The sequence below is a fragment of the Rhea pennata genome, chromosome 3, assembly GCF_028389875.1.
Source record: "Rhea pennata isolate bPtePen1 chromosome 3, bPtePen1.pri, whole genome shotgun sequence".
Taxonomy (NCBI): Eukaryota; Metazoa; Chordata; class Aves; order Rheiformes; family Rheidae; genus Rhea; species Rhea pennata.
Window position 1 is genome coordinate 78,631,026 of NC_084665.1, and position 19,374 is coordinate 78,650,399.

At 44.4% G+C, this 19,374-nt stretch overlaps 1 protein-coding gene across 1 annotated transcript in view; it reads left to right on the forward strand.

Moving 5' to 3' along the window:
* Nucleotides 1-18,848, forward strand: part of METTL24 (methyltransferase like 24) — a 54,950-nt gene extending 36,102 nt beyond the window's left edge. The window contains exon 5 of the mRNA XM_062573074.1: nucleotides 15,790-18,848. Within this exon, the coding sequence (XP_062429058.1) occupies nucleotides 15,790-16,104 (315 nt within the window). The 3' untranslated portion in view covers nucleotides 16,105-18,848. The remainder of the gene's footprint in view (nucleotides 1-15,789) is intronic.
* Nucleotides 18,849-19,374: the final 526 nt, after the last annotated feature.

Sequence of the window (19,374 nt, forward strand, 5' to 3'; positions counted from 1 at the left end):
ACTTCTGACTGAGACAATATCATTTGATGACTTTCTTCCACAAAGGTAAACTCACCAGTTGTACAGGGATGCTGGAGGTTAGTTCGTGTAAATCACTAAGACTTTTGTTTTCAAGTCCAACATCAGATGCCAGTGGTGTTTGTAAACCATGCTTAGCTGCTGTCTTAACTTACAGAAGTCGTGAGTACCTATGCCTCAGCTGATGAGTGCTCACAGATCAGTCTCTGTCCTGATGTTGGAGTCCAAGCTCAGGACTCAGAAGCCCAAGTGTGTCCTTGGCCTTCGCTGCAGCAGCCCAAGAACAGCCTGGTTCAGTCTACTGGCGTGGAAGACAAAATCTGATCTGAACTCTGTACATTTGGCTTAGCACCAGCAGCACCATATGAGACTGGATCTCTTGGATCACTGTGTTGTATAAATCCTTAAGCAGGTGTTTGGGTTCTGTCTTGAAAGTGCTTAGTTTTTTTCTTTGCTTTACTTTGTTTATTTGGGGCTTTTCCAGAATATCTATTCTATTCTAGAAGGGGAAAAAAAAAAAAAAAAAACAAAAAAAAAAAAAAAAAAAAACACCTTCATCTGATTTTTACCCTCATTATTTTCAGGTGCAGGTTTTCTTGTGTTATCACTGGTCTTTGTGCTTAAATGGCTCTTTTTCTGCAACTGGTTTTTACCATCCAGATATATTTATAAAGAACTTGGCAAAATGAACTTAGTTTGGTAAGGTTATTAGACTAACCTCTCTAAGTCTCCTCTGATAAGAGAGATCTTGTATTTTCAACGTATAACATCTTAATAGTGTTTTATTGCCCCCTCTTGCAACTGCTACATGGATGATCAGAGCAATATTGAGAATTTCTGATGGGGTCTAAGCTAGGGCTCAGGCAGTTACAGCCATACTCCCCTTTCTCTCCTGGAAACCTCTGCACTGCTACTACTTATCCTTCCACTTGCTTTTATGTGGACACACCAAACTGTCTCTGTTACACTAGTTTTTGCGTGGCACACTAGAAAGGGTTATCTTCCCAAAGCACTGATTCTTTAAAGCATAAATGGTTAGCTGTGGCCTATTTATAGTAGGAGTAAGTCTGCGCAGTAAAGTCCCACATTAACACTGGTCCTTTTGCATCAGGTAGACATAATTCCATAACTGTAAGAGCTTTTAGTCTAAATAAGTGACCTGCCAGGAGATGGAGAAGTGTGAGACTAATCTCAATTAACTTAGATATCTACATTTGAGATAGCTGTCCTTGTAAACTGAACTGAAATACGGGAAACCTTCTGGGTGCAGTTCATTTTATTTAAGGGTAGCTATTTAAAACAGGCCAGATGATGTGAATTGCACATCTCAAATTTTCTGTTAGAAGTTCCTGGTCTTCCCGCTGGTCTATCAAGGAAGTTTAGGCAACTGGTTTGGATCTCAGTGTTGGAGACTGGGTGAGATACATCCCGCCTTGAGTGACTCGCCTCAGTATCACAGAGGCAGAGTTCAGCCGAGTCTGGCGGCCGCCCATCGGTCCAGTCTTCCTAATCTTCTCTCTGAACACCTTCAGTGATGTCGATCCTTTTCTAAACTTTGCCCCTGCTTGGGCAGAGTGCCCCCCAGGGCTTTCTGCAGTTTGGGGATGGGTACAATATTCGCAGTCTTTGCCTGGCCTCCCTGTAGCAAGTGGGGCCAGGCTTGCTCTGACTGAGAGCTGTCACCAGCGAGGCAAAGTTTCCATCCTGCTGCACAGGCTGCTCTTCGGCAGTGTTAGTGTAACGCGGCGCTGCCTCATCTGATGAGTATCTTTACAGGCGTAGGTGATTACCGTTGTGGGGTGGGTGGGTGTTTGTTTATTTTTTAGAGCGTGTTTTCAAAGCAGGAGAAGAGTGACAAAAGATTGTCAGTAACACTTCAATAATTTTATATTTTGGCTCTCTGATTGCTAAATACTATTTCTGGGGAGGGGGAGAGGAGGAAATACGTGATTTTAAAAAGTGAAGGTTTGTGTGCTTTTTATTTGGCAAAGTGAGATTTTTTCTTAAGTAATGACATTTCAGAATGCCATCAAAAGTAGTAGTGCTAAGATCTAATAAAATTCCATTATTGGAGAACGCAATGAGAAACCAATTCCCCAGACCTACAAGAAGCATTTCCCCTCTCAGAGGAACCATATGAAATTATTGGAACACCCAGAGAACTAATGCTTGATTCTCATTTTTCTAGCTCAGTTTCCTGGCAGAGAATTGTTTCGACAGCTCTCAGACTGGATATTTGGAATCATCTTTAATTAAGAAAGTGCCTTAGAGTTTCGTGTTTACTGCAGGCTGGTAGTTGCTGAGAGTTGCAGTCTCTCACTGCTGTGAACTGCGTGTGTTGGCTGTAGGGCTATACAGCGTGTGTGTATTTGGCCTTTTGTTAATGGTGGGGAAACACTAGCAGATGTGACCTGAGCCACGCTGATGATATGTGCACGACAGATCCAGAAAGACTGGAGAAGGGGTAAGACATGGAGACCTGCTAACACGCGCTGCTGTTCCAGCATGGGCAGGAGCGGTGTTGGTGGTATTTAGGGGACCGTCTGGGCAGACGTGGTCTGCAAGGCAAGCACACGCAGTGGGGGCAGGAAAGGGGCCACGTGGCTGCCTTGAGGAACGAGGAGGGAGTGCATCCTTAAAAATTATGTATTTTAATTTGTTTCAGCATCCTCCAGCTACAGCCCCCTATGCCTGTGTGGGACCAGAACGATAAGAACGTATATAGGAGGAGCACTCCTGTGCAGGGGCAGGGCAACCCCAAGGCGCACACAGAGCAACAGCGTCGGATGCAGGGAGCGTGCAGACTCAGCTCTGCGCTCAACATCTCTCTGAAATGTTTGCTCTGGTGACAGCTTTTCCTTTGTAGATGCCACAGCCAGCGGCGTTTGGGTCCTCTCAGCCTATAAGGGTCTTGTTCTCAATTTTATAAATCAGTGTACTCACGAGGAGCTATGTGTGCTCCAGCGTTCTTCCATTCTGTTCTGCAAGCTTGTCTCATGTGCCTGATTTCTATGCTGGTTGTGCTGAAAGGGGGAGTGTGAGAGAGAACATCAGGCGAGCTAGTTAGAAAACATAAAGCAAATATTTTTTTAAGTCTTCCCATTAAAGCAAAAACTCAGAAGCGCAGGAGAGCATGTTATTCAACAAAACACATCTGCCTCCAGCTTGGTAATTTGATTTATGAGTTCATGCAAGACTTATTGCCCGTTACACACATTCAGTCCCTTTGAGGTTATGTTTGTACATGCTGGACCGAATTCATTCTCTGCATAATGCAACCGATTTCTTTGGAGTTAAACCAGAGATGAAATCTGAGCACTAATTGTTATCGTGTGTGAGCCTTCCACTTGCAGCTCTGTCAATGAGCTGTGGGTTTTATTCCAGTTGCTGAAAATTAGGTGGAAGTGCAGATGTTTCTGGTTGCAGTTGGCAATTGGACTTCTATAAACTTGTAAACTACAGGCTCCTGATGCATACTTTCTTTCCTGGGTATATTTATTTTTTAATTTTAGTGATAATGAAATGAAGGGTGTAATTACTCAGTATGTGCTTAGTCAGTCAAGGTTATTTTAATCATAACTAGACTGAAGAGTGTGGCTGCATGCGGAAGTGGGCTTGACAGTCTTGTGTTTCTGGAAACAAAAATCTTTTGATGTTGATTTACTGCTCACCACCTCTCCTGCTGTCCATATCATAGGCAGGAATTGCATCATGCACATTTCTTTGCAAAGTTTTTTTTTTTTTGGTCCCTTCTATTTCCTTTTGCATCCTTTAAATTCCCTCTTCCTTCTTCATCAGGAGCAGTCTTCAAGATGCTGTTAAGAATAGTAGTGTTACTAGGGAGCAACCTGAAAATGCTGTTTGGTATGCAATTAACAGGCACGCAGTGAAGACCTTTTAATGATAATGTTGGCTGGATGTAGTGTAATCCATAGCCTTTTCTTCCTCTAGGGAAAGGGCTAGTTCAATGCCTGGATTTTAATGAAAATATTTCACTATTTAAACAGGAAAAAACCCTATCAAAACATATTTTTGTTTGCTAAAAATGATAAAGAGGGTTTTTTAGGTTTTCTTTTTTATTGCCTTTTGTTGTTACTAAGGAAAAACCTTTAGAAAAATTAGGTATTCAAGATCTTGTTTTCCCTCTAGCTTTACCAGAAGACAAGCTGTATTTGATTCCTAGCACAATTCAATGCACTAATAAGCTATTATACCATCTTTTCAACACCAGCATACCACAATTGCGGAGTGAAATGTTATATTTAGAGGAGTCACTGCATTCACTGCAGCACCGTGGAGTCATCATTGGTGACTGCTTCTGTAAAAAGCCAGTTGCTCCTGGTTCCTGTCTCTCACTGAAATTTGAATTCAGCAGGAGTCTCAGGATCCTCTCCCCTGCCTCATGCAGACAAGATGACACTAGATACAAGATGCAGGGCACCTGCTGAGTTCAGACCTGTATTCATGCTCCCCAACTAGCTTGCTTTGTTCTGTTAACACTGACCTAAGCCCAGTAACCTGAGCATGTGAAGTTTTAATTCAGCCAAGATGTTGAATATCTACTCAATATGGTAATTCATAACATTACATTAACTTTGTAAGAATCAAGAGCAACCTCCTTTCCACAGAGTACCACTTCTTTCTCCACCAGCCATCTTTCTCACAATTTTTAGGGACTAATTGACATTAACAAGTTCTTTAGAGAAATTTCCTTTCCAGAGTACTTAGAAGCTCTTTAAAAAAATGTAGACATATCTTACTTTTTTCACACGTCTCCAGTTTCTCCTAGTAGTCAACGATAAGCCTGTTTCCCCTTCTCTAGTTTACAACTTCTTTCCATTAGGATTGGACATCTCTTGTCTGAGTACTTTCATCTTAGCATCTGGATTCTTTCTGCTGTCACTTTTGCTTCAGATGGCAATTTAAGGTATCCCTCCTGATCTCAAAAATCTGTAATGCAGAGCTCAAAGCCACAGTAACTGTCCTTTTCCCCTCCCTTTTGCCAACCCAAGATGAAATCTGAGATTCTTGCAAGCAGTGTTAGGCTCTTCAGGATACTCCTTGCTCTGTTCCCCACATTTTCAGGAATGTGCTGCCTTCTTCCTGCCCTCATTGCAAGCAAGCAGCAAGAGTGGGCAGACAAACAGTGACTACAGGAGCAGAAGAGAAGCAGCTTGGCATCTGAGACCAGAAACGGAGTGAAAGTAATTCCATGAAGGGTTCAGTCTTAAAGGACTTTAGTGTTCTGGATAGTGCAGAACAGAACCAGGCCCTCCATCAGAGTTAATTAGAACTACTCAGGGATACATGTTACTGTCCTATAACAGAAATTCTTTTAGGTGTGCTAAACATTTTTTGCAGGTGAGACTTTGAGCCCTCCCTTCAGTTACTTATATTTTGCAGCCACCTGTGGGCACTATAGTAATAAATGACACATGTATTAATAAATGACGTAATAATTTAAACACTGTGTATTATGCACAATGGTTTTACAACAGCCTGAGTCCTTTCCCCTCCTTTCCAGACACCAACACACTCACAGGTCTTGCTTTCTTTTGGCAGTTTTTACCTTTCAGTGAATTGTGTGTAGGGAGGACACAACCCTGCAAGGGTGCAGGCTGTGGAGGTAGCTGCAGGTGGCTTTTCCGAGTCAGCCAGTCAAGCTGCTGAGGGTGGGAAGTAACATAGTGGCAGATGGTTTGAGAAGCACAAGCATGCTGTTCCTCGGTGCAACTTACCCTGTGTTCGGCCTCAGGTTCCTAATGCTTGTTAGTGGGAGTTTAGAAGACTTCAAATGTTTTTTAGGCTGAATTACTGCTTAACTATTTGCTTTCTATTGAAAACCTCCCATGCTGACTGCTCCCGTCTCGGCCTCTTCTTTGCATTTCTAGTGCATTTGTCTGCTGTTGGCTTTCACCTCTAGTAAGAAACAGATAACATTACACTTTGTTAACACGGAGCTGGGTTTCTCTGCTCTTGCTTAATGCTAGAGCAGCATAAACAAACTACAAGTGTTTGTTCCACTTTAATGAAGGGAATTGAGGGTCCAGTGTACAGCATTTATTCTTTGGAGTAAACATCCGTTCCCACAGGCATCCAGCAGAGTCTGGCATAAAACATCAAAAGAACAGAAATGAAAGGATTTTTCCCCTTTGCAGAGATGAGACAGTGGAACATTCTCCCATGAGATTAGATGGCTGAATGCGCTCTTTGCAAAAGGACTTGTGTACTCAGCCAGGGCTGCGCACAGAATTACTGCTCTTCCAATCTGGGTTTTTTGCCACTAGTGGAATAATTACAATTTTTAAACAGTCTGCATATGCAGCATTAGATTTGGTGGGAAAAACTCTTGTTGATAATCAGATTGATATATTTAAGATCTGAGTTTCTGGAGCTCCCCTGTGAGAGTTCTCCCACTTCAGCAATCTAACCATCACATTGAGGAACCTGAGGAGGTGATGTTATTTTGGTCTTCTGTACAACAGAAAGCTGTGCAAACTGAAAAACTGTACTCTTACCAGAGTGCTGTGCAAGTGAGAGCTGGGATAAGGTGTTTCTGAACAGGCATCCACACTTGTGGACTATTGACACTGGTGAGAAGGTCACTGTTTGACCAGTGTGTTGAAGAGCCCCCATATCATCACAGTGGCTCTTCACCCCATTTTTTTTTTCTGAGAAAGGGACAGTTTGAGCGCTGCTGCCAATAGAGGCGAGTTGCATTTCATGTTGGCTACTCTGGAGGCTGCTCTCAGTTTAAAGGGACCAGGGGCCTTAGATGCTCAGGATTTGAGGGATGGGCAGGGCTAACCCAACTCCTTACCCTCAGCACTGTCTGCTTATAGTGACTGCCTGCTCCATGTTAAAGGTTTGTAGATCTTATGCTCTGAGTCACTGTATGGGAACCTTGGTCTTCCTAGGTAGCAAGGCAAAGCAAGATGTTAAGCACAGTAGCTCTAGCTTTAAGATCATTACAGTTTAATGCTGGCTAAACTCATCAAACCTATCCAGAAATCAGTTCAGGCTTTGGGAGATGTGTAATTTATGTCCAGAAGACAATTAACAAGAGAGCTGCATTCTGGTTCAGTATCCAGTGTGAGTATGCAGGTGGGAGCATGCCAAGAGATAATCTCATGAAAATAAGAAAAATGTGCGTGATGACAGGAAGGCCACAAGTGAAACCTGGCAGCTTCCTAACCAAGTGCAGACAAGGAGAAAAAAATTTAAGGCCATGCTGCTATACTGATCTCCCTGAGCAGGTGGCAGTTGTTTGTCCAAAGATTACTTTGTCTTCTGGTAAAGTGACAGCTGAAAAAGAATTCCTGATGGCTGAAAGGCCTCCTCTTGTCTGCCTGTCCACTAGAGTAACTGCCGTGAATTAGCAGGATTGGTCGGTGGGAGTTTCTTTTTTTCCTAGGAAGTCTTCAAATAGAAATTGCTTCCAGATAAAGGGGATGTGGAAAGTGTCTCAGCATCAGAGACTGACAGAAGAAGTGGAGAATGAAAAATGCCAGGTCTCCCGTAAGCCTGGGCTCTGTGACCGTGGGAGTGAGACACTGGCGATACCAGCATGGGTTTGCTCTGTGAGTGGTCACAGGGCGAGGCTGAACGGGTGAAGTGTTCACAGTGATCCTGAACACTTAGCCTTCGCTGACGTGATCAAATGCTTCTGCTTTCACTGAGTTACATTCGTCTGTGCAACCATTATTGCTTTTGGCAAGCTCTGTATTGCTGTATTGACAACTGGCCCTCAGAGCAGGCTAAGTTTTCCTCATGTAATTTTGAGGCACTTTCACCAGGTGGATTTTAACTTATGCAGTAAGTGTAAAAAGGCTGTCTCTGTTTTGTAACACTTCATGGCACCACATCACTGAAACCGGAAGAAAAAAGACTTCTCTATCACTACCAAGACTGTGGAGGATCCATAATAAGAACAGAGTGGCAAGGCTTATTCTCACTCACTACAGATTTGTGATTCAGTGATATGTATATCATATGAGTGACTGGTAGGATAGTTGCCCTTTACTGTGAAAAAGACCAAAGACCATGTAAGCACCAAATTACAGAAACTAGCTTTACCTTAAGCAGATGCTTGAAAACATGCCTTTTCTGACACTTCAGGAGCTGATAATCTCAAATGACATCTTTGTCCCAGTTATTTTGAAGACCAGCATGGAGGGAGGTGTAAATGTATGCGGGAAGGAAGGGAGGTAATTTAAACTCTATCTGGAGCTGGGTGAGAGCCACAGGCTGGATACCACTGGTTGTAGTGTTTGACTCTTCTCCTGTTTCGGTATCCAGATTGTTCTGATCATGACCACAGCAGTCCCTGTTTCCCCAGGGGATTGTTCAGAATGAAAAGGGGCTTAAAGTCCAAGCAGTTGCCTATTGGCAAAGAGGGACAGACTGCATTTTGAAAGAAAGGGCAAAGGAAGAAAGTGAGAGGAGTATCATGCTGAAAGACTGCGGAAGAGAAAAGAAGTTCAAAAAGAAAACGCAAAGAAAAAAACTGAGGAACCAGCTCATTACTTACTTGTTTGCCACCAAAATAGAAATTAAACAGGTTTTTCTAAAGTTCTAGAATTGTACTTAGTGGAGTGGGGAGAGGAAAAATAGATGCATCAAAGGGCAGAGTTCATTTTGTTCTGCAGCTGATACAAAAATGGTAACTTGGTATCAGGGAAGCGGAGCACAGGCTTGATGTTTTGAAGCCTCTTTTCTGTTAAAATCTGTAGTCCAGTACTCTGCTTCATAAGGACTCTGTGATTCTGAGCTCTACTTCTCTTAAGTCATAAACAAATCTCCTGTCACTGTTCGTGGCTTACACTGAAGAGCTACTTGCGCAGAAGGGAAGGGATGCTGGTTGACTGACCTGCAACACGTTTTCCATTTTTGCTTTTCCTGGCTGCTGCTTCCACATGCTGAGTTAGTGCTGGAAGTAATACAGCTAAATTGCTTCCTCCAGCTACTCACTCTCAATTGACTTGTCTCCACAGGCAGCTTTAAGTGGTGCCCACAGGGCATTGCATAGCCTGAAATCCCCACTAACCCTGGTATCTCAAGAACGATCAAGACAAACTCTAGTCTCTGCTGTAGGAAACAATGCAGAGTTGTAACAAGTTGTTACCCTAAAAAGAAGAAATGAGGGTCCATACATGTCAACCTTCACTAACTAAAACACATTATTTTTCAGCTGTTCTGTGTGCTGTGTTGTGCATGAGGAAAGGGCTTTTTGTTTTTAGAGTGCAGTTGGTCCAATGCTGCAGTGTTTTTTCAAGGGAGCTAAACACTAAGCAAACAAAAAAAATCCACCTTTTTTACTCTTCTGTGATAACCGAGTTAATTCTAATTGCTCAGTTTTTGCAGACAGATTTTATTTAGAACAGAAACAGAATGTATTCTGTCATCACTCCTATGATTCGTAAGTTGATCTATCCCTTTAAGATCTTTGATGATTATTTATATTGCATTATAAACTCTCACAGCTTGTGAGAGCATAGATAAAGCATATTTTCTGAACCTGAAATTTGTCATCTGTCTGTGAGACTGTTTTACTAGTAAAAGACTATTGTTTCTGTTTTCCTAGCTCTTCACTTGTTTCTAGCACTTAAGTCAGCTATGGCAGATGTTTCAACAGGGCAGGCTCTCAGCATCTCTAGGGACTGTCGTGGTCCGTGAGAACTGCCCCTTGTCCCAGGCAAATGAGGCATCTTCTCGCATGGGTGATCCTGGGGACAGGACAGCTTTGTCCAGAAGTCGCGTGATCCTGATAGGGTTATGTTTCTCCCTGGGACTTCTGTGTAAGGAAAAGCGAGCTTAGAGAAGAGCAATGTCTGTTTTCTGAGGTGTTTGAGATGGAGTTGGAGGTCTTCTTTATGCAGTGTCATATCCTTTACTGCTGAAGGGCTTTTCTTAATTATGATTGGCTTAAAATTTCTGTAGTCTTTCTTCAGTTTGCTTTATTGTCAGTAAATTTTTTTTTTCATTTTCTTTAGCAAGTCGGTATAGCAGCTTTGGCACTAGCTCTGTAATTCAGTCTTGAGTGGAAATAGCTTGAAACAAGGGATAAGGACTTCAAGGAACGTGCCTCTACAAGCTTCCAGCTTCAGAGCCAGAGCAGCCATCAGCTACAGAGATCAGCATTTCCCACCGTAGACTGGGAGACTAGATCTCATACCTCAGGGAGGATAGAGCTCATTCCTATGGGGTCTGATATCTACCTTTGGCTGATAAAAGTGGGAAAGAAGGGAGAGAAGGCAAAGGGAATATGCCCCTGAAGGCTGTTAGCCTAACATAATCTGACAGCGAATGCAAGCAGTGACTTCCATGCTGACTCTACAAGCTTTGTCCAGGCAGAGTTGATGTTACCCTTTGGAAATGACTGCCCAGGATCCTCTTCCTTCTCCAAACTAACAAATGGACGGGATCAAAATTTGTTCTGCGAGTCAAAAGTCTTGAATCCAAAATTCAAAAATGCATGGCAATGCTGCCCCATGGTGAGACTGGCATGTTGTGACGAAAGGTTCTCAGTATTTTCTCCTCTGTATTAGATGATTGTTCTCTGTGAGGTCTTTTTCTTTCTTCAGTGTCTTGTAATTTGCTACTAGATGGGTTCTGTCCAGTATGCCAAAGGAGTTTCTGTTAGAAAATGCCAAGAAAATCTCTCTATCTCAGAAATAACATTTGTGGAAGATACCAGGAATCAGTCTTAGTCTGTCAGTGCTCAAAATCAGTGGACTGTCAGGTGCCATCTTTTACCCTAAGGCACTGTAGATGTTTGCACTCTTTTGGGAGTGCCCGCCAGGATTTACTCTCAGCAGAAGAGTCCAGCTGTGTTCTCAGATGAATTAGAACTCTGAATTTATGGATTTTTCTACTAATCCTTTCACTGGCACTTTGAATAAAAGCATCTGAAAGGTGGTAGTGCATTTCTTATCAGTCAGGGTAAATACCCCTGTAAGTCTAATCTTCACAAAGCTCACATTCAGTGTCAGCAGGATGCTTGTTATTCACTCAGATACTCTGACATGAAACTGCTCCATCATTTATTTTACCTCATCCGTAGCATAAAATGGAGAGTCTGGGGTGAGATGGCCGCTTTATCTTGAAGGCAGTCACAGATGTTCGTTCTTCAAGACTGATACCTTCCTGTTGGTCTCTGAACAATTCAGAACTCTAAAAGCCCTGAAGAGCCTCTGATTTGTGTATTCAGCACACCCCTGCTAGCATTGTATCTCTTTTCAGTACGTGTTTAAGCAGTAATTGTGGCAACCTGTACTATCCTATGGAAACATTGATTAACAGACACTTTTCAGATCAGTTTTGTAAATACAGCCTGGAGTGTACAGGCTGCTGTTCAGCCAGTGCAGCTCCAAGGCTGTTAATGTCAAGAGGGAAAAAGCAAACAAACCTGGAGGGTGATACTTGGAAACATCACCATGAGAAAGAGACCTCAGACTATAACCGTAAAGCAAGTTTGATGCGAAAACAAGCACAAAAGCCTAGAAGCATTTCTTTCTCTTCCCCCTCCCCCCAAAATGTTTCAAATAATTTGTCTCTCCTTTCGAAGTTAAAAAAAATCTCACAAAGATACAAATCTGTGGTTTCTGAAGCCCTGCAGCACAGTCCTGTAGCAATTGTACTTTTGATGGAATCAAAAGTACCTGCACAATTATATTACAGGTGAAGCTGTGAGGTGCTATCTGAAAAATAACCTATTTAAATGTATAAAGCGTGTAAAAATGAGCTCAACCATGAAGCAGTTTTCAGCTAAGGTTTCATGAGCAGCATAATTTACGTTATAATTCAGCCTATTCTTGAACCCAAGGGACTGCTATGCTAAACTATTGCACTGACCCACCTACAGAGAGACTGACAGGCTCTTTGTTACAGAGTCAAGTTAGGAAATACCAGAGCTAAGGTTGTCTGTGCAACCTTCATACCCCCTCCCCATGTAGATGTGTTACAATACGTGCTTTAATTCCATAATCCCACAGTCATTTTCCACTGGCCCCCTGCCTCCTTCAGTGCGGAGGACGCACAGTGCTGCCTTAATGAGCAGATACAGAACGATTTGGCTTGTTATTATTCAGTGTGTGACCGCAGACTTTGTTCAAGTCCCACTCTCCAAGTCCTGCTCTGAAAACACAGTGTTTCCTTTCCTCCTCAGCTGTATTACAGCTTGTTCCACTAAAATGTCACAGCACTTCACAGTCACAACCCAGACACCCTGCAGAGGGTGCCTAATGTTATATCCCCATTTTACAGATAGAGACTGGAAACAGCAAGCGCTTAACATCCACTGACTCTTGCCATCCCATTCCTGTTGGCACAATATCCTTTCCTAGCTCTAAAGCACAGCTCCCTGGGGAGATCTGGTACAGCTGTGAGCCTTCTGCATGTCACTAGCTCAGACCCCTTATGCGTCAAGTCAACCACCCAGACAACAAGGGCAGGTAAAAGTTAGTGGCCACCTGTGAACAGTCTGGCTTTTAGGTTAGTTCCCAGTGCGGTTTAGGAATCCTGTCAGAAATTAGGATGGCACTAAGGCCTCCAGGGCAGCTGCCTTGTGCAGATCTTGGTCCTACCCTTCTAAGCAATCCCTGTCTAACGTTTCACATTACAGTTACAGTAAGAGGCAGGAGTAGCCATACAGTGTCCCAGCCTTACTCTACTGGGAACAAGAACAGCCTCTTAAAAACTGAGCAAAGATTTCTCACTGCCAGTTCTTTACTGCCATTGAACTTAGCCTCAGTGCCAAGGTAAGAGGAGATACTGTGCCAGGGAAGGTGTTTGCTGCCCCCCTCTTCAGCTGCCAGGGAGGGTGAGGCAGCAGCAGAAAGTTTGAGTAATGTACCCCATTGCTCCTCATGTTTCTCTTCTTCAAGTTATGAGTATCCCATGAGTTTGTAACTTGGGAGCACCAAGCTCTTCTTCCATTAGTTTCTGTCCTCTTTCAAAGACCCACTTAAAACTAAGGGAGGAGAGCACTATAGGTGCCAACATGTTTTGCTGCTACTGTGCTTTGCACATAGCTGCCTACCAGAGTTTCCTCCAGCCCTGCCTGTTAGTTCTCTGCACAAGCTCTCAGTCATGCTCCCTTTGCCCAATCTGTCTGAGTTTCGCTCAACTCACAGTCTAAGAATAACTTTTCCATCAGCATCTGGTCCCAGCCTTTTCACCCTCAGTACTTTTTGTCTCAGTTTCTCTTCTCTTCCTTCTGCTCCAATGCTACTGGCTTGGTCCATGCCACAGGTTAATAGAGCAGTGCAGCCTGCAGAGCTCTGGGAGCCAGATGTGTTTGACACATGCACTACAGGTGCAGGCAGACTAGAAGTACCTTTGCCATGAAGCAATAGCCCCTGTGGGAATGTGGGAAGCCCAGGCAGTTACTGTCATTAACTTCTGCCATGTAGGTTTAGGATTAGGGTTTGTGTCTAGCCCCACCGCCTGCCTGTCACTCGTATGGGTGGCTCTGATGCAGATTGAGACTCCTAATGTAGGGGGTCACTTTGCTTCTTTGTCCCCTCTGCTGACTAAAACAATCTAGTGCTTCAAGGTCTTAGCACTATGAGATGAGTTTTGAAATTAATTGTCTCTTAAAAATTCTTGTTTGGTGCCTTTTGGCAGTGCAGTTTTGGTCACCCAAGGTAAGAGATGAGGAACAGTGTGGCAGGACTGTTGTGCAAGGCAGCCTTCCTTCTCTCTCAGCTGCACATACCTACACAAGTGGAAAGTCAAGTTATTTACAGCCTTGGATCTGCTCCCTAGACTTTAAACTAATGAAGGGTGTTTACATGCATTCTTGGGTGAAGTTGAGGAAGAAACAGCACTTCCTTTAGCCAAGACCCAGGGAAAGAGGGAGCCGCGAGAGCCCCTTTGTACAGTTCTGGCAGCTCACCTAAGCCTAAATCTGCCGCGGCCCTGCTCCTGGCTGCAGCCGCTGCTAAGCAGAGCTCTCCTTACACCGAAGAGGAACTGCTGGCAGTCCTAGTGCTGTTTGGTACTCCTTGAGAGCAAAACATGCCCTGAAGCCCTGGGGAGAGGGAGCATACGAGTCACAGGCTGGCCTGCATAGCAGAGGCGGTGCTGGCTGGCCGCCTGCCAGGGAGGTACCCCGTGATCACACGGCTTAGGGAGATGATTGCCTTGGCAATGCTTCTACACCACCAGCCCAGACTTCTCTTCTCTAGCTGCACAGGTGCTTTTTCCGACGTAGCTGTGTGGATTAGGGCAAACTGCTGCTGAGGGTCCGTAGTGTGGGATAGACAAGACTTACCCGGCAAAAGCAGCTAGCTATGACTATTTTCAGAATTGGCAAGGCCACCCCATAATGAGACCAAGTTCTCACCCCTTGTCCCTTGGTAATCCTCCAAAGAGGTACAACAAACTGTGGCTCTTTGAAACCTTTAATGTTATAATTTGGTGTATCAGTTTACAGCCGTATTACTGGGCCTTCGAATTCAAGCTCTTATAGGTATAGTAGTCAAGTCACTAATGGCAAATATAACAGGGCCTGCCTGCTGATATTTCTGCCTCCTCATATGCCTGCAATATTTCTGCAGATTTTTAGGGTTTTTTCTTTTTTACTGTTCCTGGTTCTAAGTGAAAAGTCTTCAGTTTTCACTTCAAACACATCTTGAGCATGAACAGATGGGCAAGAGCAGCAGCTCACGTGGAACCAGCTCAGGAAAACCATGATCTCATGGGAATTTCCCCAGAAGTGCTCTAGGAAACAAGTGCCCTTGAACTCAGCAGCTTGTGTGCTCAAATACAGGGCATCATATTTTACCAGGTGTGAAATTTTAATGAAATACTTTTTTTTTTTTTAATTAGAACATACAACTTCCCTCCCCCAGCTAATCCCAAAGTGAAGTCAACCTTCAGTTGCATTTGGTTTTGAGTTAGTTTTTTGAATATCTATCTACAAAAATAAATAATAAGCTAAAATTAAAATAATGTGATTGCTTATTAGTTGTAGTTTCCCCTCAAACAGCTTCACACCTTCTTTCTTGCTATCCCTTATTCTTTGGAGGAGGTGCCTGTAAAACTCTGCCCAGTCATTGCATTTTTCCTGCTTTGAATTCCTCCTCCTAACCCAACATGAGCAGTGATGCCTGTAAAAAGCCTAAAGCAGTAGCTTGGCAGTGGCAGCTTATGACCTGTGCTGCTTGCAGTATCCATTTCACCTTGGCCTTCCCCTGCACTCGTGAGCTGGGCACAGCTGCTGCCTCCCGATGGGCTGCTCCAGCGGGTCCCCCAGCTGGGAACCATCCTTCTGTGCATGTAGCATCTGCCACATGAAGGTCTGCTCTACTGTGGTGCAAGTAATCACTTCTAATCAGTGTTTTGTTCTGTCAAATGGTTTTGTGATGGAAAAATAAGAAACAGTAATACATTAGTGTCTTTGTTTAGTGAGGTGTTTTTTCTATTTTCTCCATAACTTTGATGCCGCAAGATTTGTGAACAGAAAACAACACACTTTGTTTGCAAGATCAGCTGCATCAGACACCTCAGAGTTCAAAGCATTTGAGCCTGCAAGTTGGAGGCCAAAGGAGAAGGGCTGTGAACAGGCAGGAGTGAAACTTCACGTACTTTCTGTGTTAGCCCTAGCATGTTCAGAGAGTCTTTTTTTAAAAAAAAGAAATAAGCACAAGAGCAACTGCACATAAGAGCAATGATTATATTATAATACGGAAAAGCCTGGCCTCAGATGTTACTGATAGTAATTGCAAAGCCTGTCATTTTCACACAGTGATTACGTTTTTGTTACAGATTGATGTCCTCAAGGCAGATGTGGAGAGTGCTGAGTGGAAAATTTTGGAAAACCTAATTCTAGAAGATGTTGTTGAGCAGATAGGACAGCTGGTCTTTGAGGTGCACATCCACTGGCCTGGATTTGAGGTCAGTGGCAACGACAGCACTGTGGTGCGGTACTGGTACAGTCTACTCCGAGAACTGGAGCTGAAGGACTTCAAGCTTTTCCATACCTACAAAGATTTATCAAAACCACAGATGTTTCTGAAAAAGGAAGCCTTCAACGCCAGTAGCTGTTACACGCTGAGCTGGGTAAATACAAGATGGAAATAGCAGAACAGAATTTATGATGTGTGACTGTGAGCCATCTGGCCCAGTAGTGTTACTGAAGAGGACTTTGGAGTCACTGGCTAAAGTTGCTAAATATGTATACAGAGATTCAGTCAAAATGGACTGATTTTGTCAAAAGAACTGGTATTAGGAGAAGATACATGTTGCAAATCTTTTTTGTATAGCAATACATTGGTCAGTGGGAACACTTTCTTAGAGGACAGGGACATTCTGTAAAGGTTTGTCTGAGGAGCCAACAACAGCTTTCCAAGCCTGCCTTGTGCCTGTGCATTGACTCCTGTCACCCCCGAGCAGAGAGGAGATCCCCTTCACTCTGCCCCCGAAAGCTCTGCTCTGTGAGCCAAACCTGGCTTAGTGCAGCATGTGCTGGCATCTGATTTTAAAAATACTCATGAGTAAGCTTCTTTCTCAGGAATGGTCAAGCATTACATTTCTGTAAAATGGTGGTGCTTTGACTTGCACCTTCTTTATTTTGACCTTGTTTCCCATGTAACAAATTTTATGCAAGAACGGTATGTTCCTACCGACTCTTGAACTTGCTGGCAAATTGTAGCTGAATTTGGCAGAGGTAGAAATCACCACCAATCTAAAACCACCCTACATATTTCATTAAGTTATTCCGTTGAACAGCTTCTAAGTGCTCTGACTTCATACCTTAAAGGCACTCTTAACTGCAGGAAGTGAGTTCAGTGCTTCTCACACACAAGGCAGCGGGATGCTGATACTCAACTGCAGGAAAAGCTGCCATCGGAGCTCCCCCTCGTTAGCCACCAGAGAACTGAGCCACAGGAAACAAGGCTTTGCTAGTTTATCTGCTTATGGAACTGCTTGTTTTAGATTACTCTTGCAATGGCTGCAGCAAGTGGTTTTTCTTCTAGTGAAGTAATTATTTAAAAGAGCTGTGAAACTTGGTCTTTTTTGGTTGGTTGGTTTGAGGTTTAGTTAAGTGTTTTACAGCGTGCCTTTCCCAGTGATGCCTGCTAGCTCCTCGCCAAGTAACTTCCCTGGCCCAGGTTGCCTCTCCCTAACACAAGGAAGCTGCGCCCTGGCGTCTGTGCGAATGGCTGCAGAGGTGAAGGGCACCTGCCTTCAGAGGCCCAGAAGGATGCCTCGGGCTGACTTGCTGGGATGCTATGGTATGTGGGTTATATGTGCTGTGCAGTGCAGTAACCAGGCTTGGCCACTCCCTGAGAAGCTAGGGAATGGAGGAACTGAAAAGTATATAGCAGATTCTTTTTTTAAAAAATTTAATTTTGACATTAAGCTTTATGTTAAAATACCAGAGCACACCATTTCCAAATCTTTGATATATGCACTTTGTAACTTGGATTTCCATCTTCTGCAGGGCTCAGTGTTCCACCCCTTGGTGGAGACCAGCAGGCAGATGACCCTGCTATTTCTGAACCCTGTACAATACAGAGCATTTTTTCCGAGTTAGGTTTGGGAGGTGGCCTGTCCACATACGTCCTGTTCCATATGTGTCATTTGCTGAACAGAGGCAATATGTGTGTCTAGACTGAAGTGCTGGAAGGAGGGGCATGGCACAGCCAATGGTATTTGGGCTGCCCGATCTTGCACCACACAGATGCGCCAGCTGCCCCAACATCACTGGAATTCACAGCCAGGGTAAAGCACGGACAGAGTACCAGCGATTCCAGAAGACTGAGCAGACTCACCATCTGTGTGAAGAATTTTACTCAGCTTTAAACCAAGGGTTTGTGACATGCCTGATCTGCTTAGCTAGGTTGGGTGGTAGGTTGCCATACCACTAGGTCCCTGCTGTCTCACGCAAGGCTGAGGACCTCACAGGGCCTGTGCCCTGCCACAGCACCCAGGAGAGTGCAGATGTTGGCTCAGGAGTGACCACCACATAGGTCTCCCCCGGCCATCAAGTGCTCGAACGGCCGACGGGGCAAGCAGACAAAGCCATTCCTGCTCTCGTAGTAGACCTGCCGTGTCACATCTGGTTAGTAGGTGGATGTGTTAGTATGTGCCTGTTTCCCCAGGCAGGTCAGAACCATGTCGGTGATGGTCGTCCAGACAGCCACCATGCACATGCATTGAAAATCACCATTGGGCGAATGGCTTGAAGGGAGACTTTTTGCAAGCCAGTTGGGTCCACCCTTTACTGCCAAAGATCAAAAGGATACTTCGACAGGGCAGAGACAACTAGTCACCACCAGCACATCTGGGACAGCTGTGCCCTTAGTTTCCCTGGTAGAGGTATCCAGTGGGACCACAGGGAGGTGTCACAGCCAGTTCGAGCCAGAGAGTCAATAGTCTTCCTCCTACTTCCCTTGCTCCATGAGCACAGGGAGCCTGCCTTGGCCCTAACTCCCTGCTCCCCACCTGGCCCAGCAAAGGTCTCTGTGGAGCTTGAGACTGCTTGAGTGAAGCCGACTTTGAACACCTCTGTTGTCTGTGGAGGCCAGAGGCCTCAGGCTGGTAGGGAAGAGAGGTAAAAACATGCTCTACTTTGAAGGTGATGGGCTGGGGTGCTGAGGGAGGGGAGTGGAAATGGAGTTTAATCTCTTTAATGAAAGCCAGTTCTGTGCCCTCATGCATTCAGATTGTATCAGCCTTCCGAATCACGTTTGAAATTTTAATTTGTGGTTAGATGTTTAACGCTTTCTTGTTTAAAAAATGCACTCTGGTTTTCAATCTGCTGCCTTTCAGTCACACTGACAGTGCCTTGTTGTGTAGTATAAAGTCTCTGATTTACTGCCTCTCTGATCCCATTTTTATTATTTCCTTTAAAAACAAATGCGTCTACTCCAGTTACGCTGGGTTATTCTGACGGGGAGATTAATTCTAAGGGAACTTAACATGGGTTTCTGCATAGGGGAAAAAGAGGGTAGTGCAGCCAGAGTGGGACTATTAAGAGGTGACACTTGCAGCTGTGTCTGTGCTAGTAAATGAAGCAGTGGCAGGCTGCGCTCACAGGCTCGGGGAATGGCTACTTGATTAAATTAGCAAGCTCCCTGGCACAGTTTTGGCTCAGGGCATCTAGGACTCTTGCAGACAATTCCCAGGCGTAGTCTGGGAGTTCACATAAGCTTTGCAGTTGCCCAGAGGGAAGCTGTGGGAGGAGCGCACGGGGAGTGGGGGGCACCAGCTCCTCGGTTCGGTGGCACATTGCTGCGTTGTTGGGCTCCCTGTGTCCGGAGACGATGGGAAAAGCGCTTTCCCTGGCGTCAGTCTGCACGTTGCCGTCACTGGGCCGAGCAGTACACAACCCGAGGGTACTGCGGC